At 43.1% G+C, this 13,764-nt stretch overlaps 1 protein-coding gene across 1 annotated transcript in view; it reads right to left on the reverse strand.

The window, feature by feature from the left end:
- scn2b (sodium channel, voltage-gated, type II, beta) overlaps nt 1-12,934 on the reverse strand; it is a gene marked incomplete at both ends in the record, with an annotated part of 13,751 nt that extends 817 nt beyond the window's left edge. The window contains 3 exons of the mRNA XM_083666979.1: nt 211-421; nt 1,108-1,274; nt 12,850-12,934. Coding sequence (XP_083523105.1) covers nt 211-421; nt 1,108-1,274; nt 12,850-12,934 — 463 coding nt within the window. The remainder of the gene's footprint in view (nt 1-210; nt 422-1,107; nt 1,275-12,849) is intronic.
- Between the last annotated feature and the right edge of the window lie 830 nt (nt 12,935-13,764).

Here is a 13,764-nt window from a genome sequence, read left to right on the forward strand (position 1 = left end):
TCCAGGTGAGCTGGACCGGAATCATCAATAAGTAAAAAGCTGAATAGTGCTGACTCATCTTCTTCAGGGCTGAAGGCAGGCCAAGGGGAAAAAAGGGCACACACACACAGGCTTCAGAACCAGGCTTTAGGAGGAGTGGAGGGATGGGTTGGATGGATGGATGAACAAACTGATGGATGAATGAACAAACAGCTACTTGGTTCCCCTTACGTTCTGTGACAACAAAGAAGTTGATGATTCCCTGGCCCTGGATGCGGTCAGGGGGGTTGCGGACATAGCAGTTGTAGATGCCCTTGTCCGACAGCTGGACGTCTGAGAGGGTAATGGAGAGGTCGTTCTTTTCCAGGTTCCCGGCGAACACCACCCGGTCACCGAACCTGTCGGTCCGCAGTGGCATCATCCCCTTCTTATAAGTCATGAACTAGAGGAGAGCACACACACGGAGAGTGAGAGAGAGAGAGAGAGAGAGAGAGAGAGAGAGAGAGAGAGAGAGAGAGAGAGCACTCTTAGAAAAAAAGCTTCTAGTTCTTCATTTGTCCCTGTAGGGGAAGCCTTTGAAGAAACATTTAGGGTTTCATATAGTAGAACCCTTTTGGGTTCCATGTTTACAAGAGGGTTCTAAATTGAATCCAAAATGGTTCAAAGTGTTCCCCTACAGAGTGTGAGGTAAAAAAAAGTTATTACAATTGAGGTTAAAATAGAGAATATGAGGAGAGAGTGAGGTTGAGGGGCAAAAAGGCCCTGTCCAGGGTCAACCCCAAGTGGCTACGTCCTAAAAGCTTATGTAGATCTGACGATGATTTGAAGGTAAGCAAGTAAGATGTGGTCAAGAGGAGGAGGGTAAGATGGAGCTACGGCGACCTTGCTTACATCTGTTTCATCTTTTCGGATCTACCGAAGTGTGTTAAGGGTGAGAGGGTAGGAGTTGGTACTGGACAAGATAGCATAGCGTTCTCTGTTGTTTTGGAGATTGAGGGCGGGAAAGAAGGGGGGATGCTTACTTACTCCCAGTGTATTAAAACAGTGTCAAGGTGCAGAACTTTGAGACCAACCAAGGTAGGAAGACAGAGGTTGGATATAGAGCACAGTCAGTCACATCTCTCTCACCATCTCTTCGGTGTCGTTGAGTGTCTCCTGGTAGGTCCAGTTCATTGCAAACTTGTTGACGTCCATCTTGTAGCAGGAAGTGAAGATACAGGAGATCTTCACCATGGTGCCGTTGAGGGCGTTGATTTGGTGATGGACCAGAACATCCATACTGGACGAAGGCGTGGCTGTGGGAGGGTACACTGTTAGAACTAAGAGTTCTATATGGAACCAAAAAAGGTTCTATGCTTTGATACATACAGTATAAGGCACCCCTAGAACCACGTATGGTACCATTTCTGAATCATGATATATAACATTTTACAGTATATGTCTAAATAACCTTAGATAGTTCTATTTTATAGTCTAAAGAACCTTAAATGGTTCTATTTTAATCAGAAATGTTTACGTTGTGTATCTATGACATCCTGATGCTGCACAATGTTATTGCACAATGATTCAAGTCCGAAAATCTCCATTTAGGTCAAAGTATAGCATGTGTATTTTGGGCAATACATTCTATTTTCTTAAAACGATTTTCCACGTGCGGTGACGAATGACATTTCACAGCTTTAGAGCTGCAGCTAGTCTGTTTGTAAAATGAGCGCCCAGAGCCAAATAGAACCATCCAAATGCCCGGCTTCACCGGCTTTTTGGCAGACCACAACATATATCAAAGTTAAAAACTCCAAGATACCTCAAAGGTGAATGGCATGTGTGATAATCCTAATAAGAAGAGGTGGAGGCCTGCCTGCCTGCCTGCCTGCCTGCCTGCCTGCCTGCCTGCCTGCGTGTGTGTTTGTGTATGTGAGCGACGGGATGGGATGGGGTGTGTAAACTCAGCCTCTGCACCATTCCTTTCATGCGGCTCTGCAGTCTGCAGCAGAGTTGTGTGTGGCTGGACAAGTTCCCACCGCTGCTACAATCACTCTTCATCGGTGGGGGCCTCTGCAGCAGCAGCAGCAGCAGCTAGTTCTTCACCTCACACCCTCCCATCTCTCTCTCTCTCTCTCTCTCTCTCTCTGACCTAATACATTTCTCTCATCTTCACTCTGCTCTTCTCCTGTCCTGCGCCTTTTATCCCTGTGTATTTGAAATTCTCACATTTTTCTTATTTTCCTCTCTCCATCCATGTCTTTCTATCTCTCTCTCTCTCTCCCTCTCTCTCTCTCTCTCTCTCCCTCTCTCGCTCTCTCTGTGCCTGTGTTTGTGAGCTGTAGTGGTGCAGTAAGTGTCCTCCCCTCCCCTCCCTTCCTCTTGGAGTCAGGTGTCCTCTGGAGTTACTGCAGTACAGCACCTGCTCTCAGAGGCAGGGAGGGAGGGAGGGAGGGAGGGAGGGAAGGACAAATAGGCTGACATCTCACAATATACATGCAAAGGCGGCACACAGAAACACACACAAGCGCGCGCGCGCACACACACACGCAGAGTCAGCGCTATGTCAATGTCTTTACCCGCCTGTGTGTGTGGGGTGGGAGTCTTTATGGCCATGTCTCACATCAGATAGCTAATATGCTGTCATATACCTTGGTTACAATGTGTATACTACTCATAACTGATGCAATGCACATTTTTGTCCAGCGAATTTCTTAGTTCTGACCTTGAAACTCAATGTGATCTCATTAATCATTTTTATGATACCGTACATAAAGTAATGTCCCTAGAAAACATACAGATGTTTACGTGTGACCTCTTCATCCATCCTCACCATTTCCCCAAAATACATTAAGAACAACTTGCATGGCAGATAGGCAGTATTAGGCATTCACTTTGAGTGGTTACGGTAAGAGTTAGATTTAAAGTAAGGTTTAGGGCTGGGCATTAACTGAGAGTGGTTAGGGTTGGAAATAGCTTTGAAGTGGTTAGGTTAGCAGTAATAGTAGGTTGATAGTCTTGCATCATTTATGTTGCAACTCTTGGTTATATGCCCGCTTGCCAACCCCAACCTACCACCGACCAAGACATTCTTCCTTTTGTATCTCCCTGCCAGGTGACGTTGCCAATCTTAACGTTTTATGACCGCCCACACATAAACATCTGTTTCTTAGATCATTACGTATGATATCGAAATGATTGATGAGATGAGGCTGCGTGCGAGGTTTCCAGTAGCACCTCAAACGGTAAGGGATGTGATTGTGGCTAGTTGGTGCTGGATAAACCTTGGAAGATGGTGGTGCATGGAGAAGGATGGAAGCGGAATGCTAGAGGTCCGGTGCAAAAGAGGTGGTGGATTTATTAACAAAAAAATAGTGCAAAAATAATGGAGCAGAAATGTAGCATAAGGTATCTGTAGATGAACAAAGTTTGACTTAGGTTTAACTTTGGAAAAGTTGCTGCAGCTTCAGAACAAGTTATTACCCTCCTCTCCAATCTGATCTCAAATGCCCAGCAATATACCTTCCTGAAACCGTCCCCAACTTGGACTGTACCATTAAGCAGGTAAGAAACAGGTAAGGCTTCAAAAATGGAAGTAGATTTTAAATGCTTTTAAACATGATTACAATGGGTTTTTAACATTAGTTTTACACATCAATGTCAGAAATATAGCGCTATTACATGATTCAATATTTATACTGCAGTTTACGTTTTAACACGATATTCAACAGCCACAACACAAGGCCCTTCGTTTTAAACTTGGCACCCAACTCTACATTCTGCGAGCGTTCTCTTTCACTCCCATCCGGGCAACCAGGAAGTGAGACGCACGTTAGTTTGTTAGGTAGGCATAGCAAAAACAAACTTCTGTTACTTATCGGATGCATTTCGCTTTGTAAATCAGCATCTGGATGACGAGAGAGGAAATCAACCACGGAGTACCGTGTTTCTCTGTCATGCAATTTTCTACTCACGTAGGCCACTGGCTTCTGGTCTTCACTCTCAACTTGGAGTAGGACGGGACGGCCCACTCCTGAGGCATTGGTCTGCACCGTGAAGGGCTTTTCAAAGTCTGGACTCACCAAAGAGCCTCTGCAAAGAGCCTCTGTCATGTCAAGGAAGGCTTTCTCATGTTTCTTCTCCCACATGAGCCCATTGAAGGATTTGACTTGGGACTTGGTGCGGGGATCAGGGTCCCGCACTTCTTGAACTTGGATCACTCCACAGCCTAGAAGATAGCCCAGGTATCTGACTGCTTGCTTAGCCAGGGGACACTTCTTGGGCTGGACTGTCAAACCTGCTTTGCGGTGGTGCTGCTGGACCTCTCCAAGGTGCTGAATGTGCTCCTTCCAGGTTTCACTGTACATGACAATGTCATCCAGATGTGCAAAGGACTGTGTGTCCTCAAGAACTCTATCCATGAGCCTTTGGAATGTTGCTGGTGCCCCTGCAGGCCAAATGGCATAACTGTAAACTGGAATAGGCCTTTGGGCGTTCTACAGGCTATCAAAGGCTTAGCTTCTGGGGTTAAGGGCACCTGCCAGTATCCCTTACATAGGTCTAAGGTACTGATGTACTGGGCCTTACCAAGTAGCTCAATGAGGTTGTCTTGTTGTGTCTCCTCTGAAGGCGATGCAGTATCTGACTGTGCCATCATTTGGTGGATCTTTCAGACTGGAGTGGGGTCTCTGAGTGGGATCTGGTTTACCTGACTTCTTTGAGAACAGGCAAGATGAGGGGAGATGGCTTCCAATTCCTTCTGCTGCTGTGGAGAGAAATTAGACAGGTCGAGGTCTGCAACAGTTTGTTTAGTCTCTGAGGGGAAGTACTGCTCAGTTTGGTCTTTGTCTTCCTTGAATGAACTGACAAACAGCTGCTCATTGATAGGGTCATCTCTTTCAGACATCATTCTTTCAGTAGATTGATATGATAAGTCTGTTTAGTGTTTCTGCGCTCTGGCATTTCTATTTCATAGGTGGCAGAACCCATTTTTCAGTGGACTTTATAGGCTCTGGGGGCTTTGGCTTGTCCAAGGTGTCTCTGAGGATGTCTAGGGATCCTCTGACCTGTCTTTCCTCCAGGAGTTTGAAAGGTGTGTATCCAGTGGATGCTTGGGGAACCTCTCTGTAAGAGAACAACAGGTAAGGCAGCCAATGGTCCCAGTCCTTTTCCCTCGACACAAACTTCTTCAACATGGATTTCAACGACTGGTTGTACCTTTCCACTAGACCGTCTGTCTGTGGGTGGAAGGGATTGGTCCTAAAACCCTTAATACCTAAGTACACCTGTTTTAGCAACTTAGATAACAAATTGGTTCCTTGATCTGTCACTATTTCTTGGGGAATGCCTACATGTGGGAACAGCTACAGGACAACATATGCTATGGCCCTAGCAGTAACCTTTCTGAGAGGAAAAGCTTCTGGAAAGCGAGGAACATAGTCACTAGGATGTCCTCACCAGGGGCCTCATGTGTGCTAGCACCAGTCTTCCCATGTCATGGTCTTCATGATGCAGGATGTCAGGGTTACCGGGCTATAGTGTGGGACCTTTTCCAGACAGAGGCTCAGGTTAAAGAGGTACTGGAGTACTCCACACAGCTGGTCTTTGAGCACCCTCGGGTCACACCGTCACGCAGCCTTCCTGGTGAGGAGTTTCCCCAGTTCTCTCTTCACCTGAGCCGTAGTGATAAAGACGCTGGAGTGGGTGGTGGTGGAGGGGTCGTTGGCTGTGGCAGTAGTGTCGGGGGGCAGAATGATGGGGGGCTCTGAAGAGTTGTGAAGTGAGGAAATGGTAGGGCTGAAGGAGGAGGGGAATGGACATTCCCCTAAAACATTGTTAACATCTGAGTTAAAACCAAAGCTGATTTAATAATATGGTTTATATCAATTCTCACATGTTAAATACATTTCTGACATGTTTCTACCACAAATTACATGTGACACCCAACCTTCAAGTCAATGAGTCAACCTGCATGAGTCAACCTGCCCCAAACGTTTCTGCTAAAATAATACTCTTGACCACATATACATTACACTCACTGAACACTTTATTAGGAACACCTGTACACCTTCTCATAGTGGAGGTGGTGTAATGGTGTGGGGAATGTTTTCTTGTCACACTTTGGGCCCAATCAATCATCGCTTAAATGCCACAGCCTATTTGAGTATTGTTGCTGAGCATGTGCATCCCTTCATGGCCACAATTTACCCATCTTCTAATGGCTACTTTCAGCATGATAATGCACCATGTCACAAAGCAAAAGTTGTCTCAAATTGGTTTCATGAATATGACAATGAGTTCAGTGTTCTTCAGTGGCCTTCCCAGTCACCGGATCTGAATCCAATAGAAAACCTTTGGGATGTGGTAAAACGGGAGATTCACAGCTTGAAAGTGCACCTGAAAAATCTGCAGGAATTGCGTGATGCAATCATGTCATCGTGGACCAGAATCTCAAAGGAATGTTTCCAACATCTTGTGGAATCAATGCCACGAAGAATTTAGGCTGTTTTGAGAGCAAAGGGAAGCCCTACCCAGTATTAGTATAGTGTTCCTAATAAAGTGATCAGTGAGTGTATTTTGACCTTCAAAAGACCTTCAGAAATTGTCGCTTTTTCCTCCTTTTAACTCACTGTTTGTGGATAATGTGAAACAGCAAAGCGGCCCTAATTAACAAAACATGAATAGCATACTCTCTGTCTTGAAAAATGATACGTTGTCCTTGTCTCAATGTTTTGAGCCTCTGACGTCTATTAACAACATAGATAAATTCTAATAACGAGGATGTAAAATCAACTCACAGTACTCTCCAGTTGTTTTGTTATGTGTAATAACCTACCACTGTCTCCCCTAATAAACAATTAAATAGCAACAACGTTATTTATTATGTATAGTATTCAAAGGGGGACTCATATTGTTGTAATGATGGACCCCAACATGACCCAATGCTGCTGCTTCATAGTCAAAGCTGCTTTTATATACTGCAATACTGCAGTGTATCGCCCCCTCCCTCCCTCCTTCTCCCTCCCTCCCTTCCTCTCCTCTCTGCTCCGCTCCCTCGGCACACCCCAAGCCTCTCCCCTCCTCTCACCGCTCCTGTTTTTTCTAAGGCTCAAGGTCATTGTAAACGAGAAGATAAAGACAAGGTGCTCTGCGCTGCCTCTGCCACTGTGTTTTTAACATGTCGCTTTGGCACACAACACACACAGGTCCACACACAAGGGGGCATGCAGGTATGCACACACGCACGCACGCACGTATGCATGCACGTACGCACAGACTCACAGACATGCACACACACAGGGAGGTGGTGGCTGCTTATGGATTCTTGTGCTGCACACATGCACACACACTCCACATGCACTTGCATTAGTATCTACGCACTTTATGTCATGCACTAGGGTTTAATATTACTAATTGTGACTGTGATTGTGATTGTGAGATAGATATTGTGTGTACTGTGTCTATTGTCCCTTGTGATGTTGTTTTGTGATGCACTGTACAGTATGTCTTTTTAACATGTAAAACCAAAGCAAATTCCTGGCAACCATTGTGTGCTTGACAATAACGTTTTCTGATTCTTATAACATGACTTGTTATAAGATGATGACTGTCATGACTGATCATGACTGTCAGAAGAAATACTGTAAGTGTAAATAAAGGTAAACAAGAGGTATTGGTTGGTTTTAGCTTATAGTAGTTCGTAGTAACATTCCCGGAAAAGGTGATATGATCGACAGTAGCTCTCATGTGATGGAATCAGCAGCTATGGCACCACTCCAATTTGAGAGGACATCCTTTCAAACTGTTTAGATGGCAGAGGGTTGGTTCATGAGCAACACCCAATCAAGATTATGGTTGTATACAAAATTTGAATTCTGAGCAAGGACTAGCTCTAGCCTAGGGTCTAGTTCCAGGACTAGTTTGAGCTATGAACCTGTCAGCTCTTTCATTTGCCTACTTATGCAGCACGTATGCCTCACTACCAGATGAATACAGTACTGTAGGGGACACAGTTAACCCTGAGAATCCTTTTTATCACCGTGCAAGTTGGTAATAGAAGCCCACCCCAGGTTCAAACCCAGGACTACATGCTGACATGGCACGGCAGGTGTTGACTAATTGGTATATGGATGGATGGATAAGAGGCTTCATAGACCTTGACCCCCCCTTGTGACCCCTAGGGCCTTTAGCAGGGCTGCAATCCAGAGTGTTTATTTCTGGGTGAAGGCTCTGCGGCTCGAATAACCAATGAATAAAGAAAATCGTCCTATTGAAGGCTACCGGTTGGCCAAAACGTTGTTTAGTAAATAAAGCACTTGGGATTAGCAGATTCCTTGTGCAGGATTTTCTTTCATATTTGATAACTCTTTTTTTTGGCCCAGCACCGGTATAAAATGTAAGGATGTGCATATTGTATCTATTTTTTTTATTACTCTGAATACCCAATGACCAGGGTTGTCAGGGTGGGGAGGGGCTTCAGTAGTCATATCACTAAGGGACTTCATGTCAGCATCATGTTATTTACAAATGCATTTAGGAGGTTATATTTGAGAAATATTTAGGTTATTATGGATAAGCATGAAGAATATGAATATTGTAAAAACACAAATATCATTATGGATGATGCAGACAGGCATATTTCAAAACACAGTGGTCTGCAATACAGCTCAATCTCTCCTAAACATCTTTCCTTCCATGATAAATCAGCTATTGCCTCTACCTCTAAAAAGGGGACTAAGTTATTTCATGGCATCATCCTGAGAATAAGAATTGATGATCTGTCTTGCGAAATCAATGCAGCCAGCTCAGAGCAAAACTGCTGCATAGCCACAGTTGACACTGGGGGTTTTTGTGCATGGTAGAACAGCTGTGGTGAGGGATAGCCTGCCCCCTTGTGGATGGAAGTATTGCATGCACTCTTAGACTAATCAATAATGTTGACATCGGACAGTGATATCAGTGTATATGTAGAGTGCGATATTTGTTGTGTAATAATAATATGTTATCAACTTACAAATTAAACCCTCAAATATAACCTTTAACGTCTAATATATCTTAAAGTACTATATCTACCATTCAAACATATGCTAATCCTCCCTGCCTCTAGTATGCAGAGTATGCAAATTAATGAGCTTCTATGACATCACACAGCATCCATTTAAGATTAAGATGAATAATCTGTGGAACTTGGTGGGATAGGATAGGATAGAACAGGATACAATAGGATAGGATGATAGGGTTACCATAGAGAGTGTATAGCAAAACAAGTGATTACACTACAGGGCCCATACAGTAGTTCCTGGTCAAGCACTATCATCTGTGCCGTAAAAGGCTGGACCTCTTGGTAGTAGTAGTGCACTCACAAACAGCGAGGCTCCACTGGGATGGGAGAGGAATGCTACAATGTACTGTTACAGTACTATGCCTGTTACAGCTTACCAGTCTAAGCACATGGTTTCTGAGCTGGATTGAGTCAAAGCACTGTCTCCCTCTGGTGAAACAAGATGGGAGGTGCAGTATTAGGTATACTTGACTACTAAAATGGTGAGGAAGATTGCACTGACTGGTAAGCCATGACTGTCACCAGAGAATGGACCATCCAGCCATGTTCAGGCCATGTTCAATCGCATCATCAGAATGATTAGAGTGATGTGCTATAATCAGTTAACATTTTCATAATATAGAATATATTCCATTTGGCTTTTATCCAAAGCTACTTACAGTACAGTGAATGCATACATTTTCATTACATATCGAACCCACAACCTTAGCACAGCTAGCTCCATTCTCTACCAATTGAGCCGCAGAGGATCATTTTCATTTGCACACTCTTAGAAAAAGGGCTTTAACTAGAACTAAAAAGGGTTCTTCGGCGTGTCCTGTTAGGAGAACCCTTTTTGGTGCCATGTAGAAATCTCTCTGTTGAAAAAGTTCTCCATTGAACCAAAAAGGGTTCTTCTGTGGGAAATCCCACAGGGGCAGGCCGAAGAACCCTTTTATTAGAATTGTGTCAATATATTTCCTTTGTAATAAAGCTTAGGCATGCCAGGAGACATATGTCAGGGTGTGGCGAAGCTTAGATGTCAGTCTTCAGACAGTGTGACAATAAGTTCCTAGTTACGTAAATGCAGCAAGGCCACCTATTGCAATATGTGACCAGTAGGGGAGACCTGGGACAAATGTATGCATTTTGCATTAAACTCGATTACTCAGAGACCACTCTACTGTAGATAGACTAGCCATTGATATAAAAAACTTACATCTGTTTTCTAATCATTCATACCATTTATAGGTCTCTATAGAGGATGCTTGGCTGCTTGGCTCAGTATTGATTTCAATCCAAAAAGTCAAAGCTCCCAAAAAATATGTAGCTGTTTTAGAGTTTTACATGCTCCCAATGTTCCCATGTTCCAAAATGGACAGAGGATTTTCCAGCATCTTACACCACACCCTAATTGCCTGCGCCGCACACAATTATCGAGGTGAAGAACAGATCTCTCCCATTATAATCAGTTTTAGTGTCCTAATCAGCCGCGTCCGTCAAAAGGCTCTGCATGCGTTTAGGCTGTCAATCACGTCACAGATGCTCTGTCTCTATGTCAGAAGTGCATGCCATGTAGTTCCATCCGCCGTGGTGTTGTCTTGCTGTGCGATCTGACGGATCATGTCAGGACAGCCTCTGTGGTTCGCAGCAGATTAACACATGCAATGGAGTACTGCGTGTTAGGATGCGGTGTTCTTGGTTGCAATTAGGATAATTTCTTTCAAACCTGTATCTGATTTATCAAGAGACCAGCTTATGGTCGTCCCATTCAGAATGTTGGTTGTTTTCATTTTATAGTTACTTTATAGCTAACATTCTGTTACAATCGCCTCTGACCCTGACAGCCAAAAATATATTTCCAATAAAACCTGCAGATGGTGAGATATTTGACAGATTCTGAATGAGTTCATTACTCTAGCTTGTTTCAGATTTGGAGAAAAGCAGGGTGTTAAAATTGTGCATCAAAGGAGTCATTTACAAATGTGCATCAAAGCAGTCGGAAAATACTCTAAATAGGCTAGATCTAAGTTATTCTAAGGGGTCACAGCCAGTAAGTAAACTCATATTGCATTTTACAGACAATGTGAGCCATAACAATCTAGGTTTATATATATATATATATATATATTAACCTAGATTGTATATATAGGCAATGGTACCTAGATTGTATATATAGGCAATGTTAAGTGTGAGCAATAACTGTTCAAGTGAGGAGGAGTGGAAAACGACCCAAAAACTGGCCAGACGTTTATGTCTCCTTTATTCGTCTTACAGTACCATGCGTAAATTGATCCAAACATGTTGGAACTGGTGTAATATCTGTGCAGTGGAAATAGTAACTTGCACAATGCACTCTTAGAACTAGTTTTATGAAGTCCTGTCAAGTCTGAATATCTTCGAGTGGTGGTTGGTACTTTGCCTCCAAATATAAACGAGGACTGTATTTCGGTTTATCAGCTCGTTTATCAGCTCGCTTTTCTAAAAAATAAATCGGTTCTTTATGTTGTAATATCTCACTAACCAATGTACCTGTGATCTTTTTGATGAGAAGGTTCCAAATATCACCTTTTTGGTGAAACAAGTTCCTAAGAGCACCACTTTGATTAAATTGTTCTATGAATGACTTCGTTGCACCTCAATGGTGCTACAAAGAACCCCAGAGAACCTTTTTTTCTAAGAGTGATATAGTATAACAGTATAGAAATATAGAGGCTATTTTCTCCTACATACGTTACTGCTTGTATCGCTTGGGTGCACTACAAACATATGAACATCGAAGCGTAGCCAGGGCCTGTGTTGAAAAATCGAACATTGCCCTCAGCCATGTCCGTTTTGACCTAATACTGTGCGGCAGATGGAGTAGGCTAAATAAAGTGTAAATAAACGGATGACTGTGACAAAGATGACACGAGCGAGACGATGAGATAGAAACCACCTCTTCTGCCCAGATGAGGCTCACTTCACGTCATGGGCCAGACGATCGCGGTAGGGATTAAATAGTCATGATTCGACCCACGCTATTCAGTTTGTGTGACAACGCAGCTAGCCAGTCTAGGATTATGTCAGTATAGCACGTTTGAAACAAACAAGAAACTACTATTTATACCAGAGACCAGGCCTGTTTTTAATGTAGCCAAGCTAAGCGGTGCATTAATGGAGAGATGATGGAGCTACGCGGCACATTCGTCATCTCCACACCTGCATCAGGGTACATGCACCTGTCTGAGTTATTGTCACGCAGGACTAATAGGCCTACACATAACAACCTACAGCGAGTGGCAATTATAAATCCTCATGTTGTTGTTTCTATGCAGCGTGTGCTGTTGATATAGGTCAAGCTTTGAGTCTGTTGTTTTGATTAAGCCTCCTGCGCACATCTCTGGGTAAAAAAACAACAACTCAACGTTCGTTACTGTATTTGTTCCTTGCCCCTTGTCGTTGACTCACAGACGTATGAGATAGCATTAGGTAATGTTGCGCGAACTCAGTGTTTAGCTGAGATGTGATGAAGACAACTAGTTATTTTAGTGGTAGCAGAGAGACCACCGGCTTCGCAGGCCACCCGACTAATAATAATTATAGGTTTCACAAACGTCCAGCATTTCAGGAATAGCCCTCTTTCGTCCCTTTACACACACACACACACACGCACGCACGCACGCACACACACACACACACACACACACACACACACACACACACACACACACACACACACACACACACACACAAACACAGCTCAAGGAAACCGTGCAATTTTATCATCGATAGTAAAATTGTGGCTGTGTATCTATTAACTCTGATATCTATCCAGCTGTTACATTAGACGCTTGTGTTGTGCTTACCCATGATAAAAAACACCAATCCCACGATAGCCAAGTTGATAGCTGGCATCCACGTCTTATTTCGCGTTTGCAATGTAAAAGGCATTGTATCTTCTTGTAATAAAACGTCTTGCTATTTAATACAAATATAAATCTCGTCAAATCTTGCGTTATACTTTTAAAAATCTTAATATATGTATTATTGTTTCAGTGCTATGATATGGCTGGCAGTGACTAGCCGTAGAAATAGTTGATTTTACGGTTGCGGTTACTCTCCAAAGGAGGCGGGGAGGTTTGGAATGGAATCAAATCCTTTTATCCAAGATCCCTCCCTCTCGCCATTTCTCTTTTTTTTCTACCTTTCATTTATATCTCATACTTCGATATAAAACGATTTATATTACATTTAGTACAATACAATAATCTCAATTCAAAATATCCTTTGCCAAAGCACTGTCAGTTCCATAATTCAAATGGTGCCCCTACTGCTTTAAATAATGTGATGTTGTCATTCACTGATTCTTAGATGCTTGCAGGATCCTAGAATAGAATTATATTTCATAGAGGAAGATGGACCCGACGACCCACATGGATCGGATTTACATCGATAGTACAATCTAAACTATGAGAAATGTCTGATGCACTTACATGGCATAGATTTAGCATGGGGACATTTTTCTCAGAGGGCCTCCATCAGTAATCAGGAAAAGTGCATCTCGAATTTATCTCCAGCTGCTCCTTTGACCCCCATCGGTTATATATACGTTTGATACTATAGCCAACGCATACATGCTGTCTGAGGAATAGCATGTATGATTATATATAGAGAGATTCTGCTTAGGGATGGGCTGAAAGTAATGTATTTTAGCGAATATTAATGTTGTTGTATTGTTCTAGCCTAAAACTAGGTCCCATAGTTGTAACATAGTTTTGTTC

This window comes from Argentina silus (genome assembly GCF_951799395.1).
Source record: "Argentina silus genome assembly, chromosome: 3".
In the NCBI taxonomy this organism is placed as follows: Eukaryota; Metazoa; Chordata; class Actinopteri; order Argentiniformes; family Argentinidae; genus Argentina; species Argentina silus.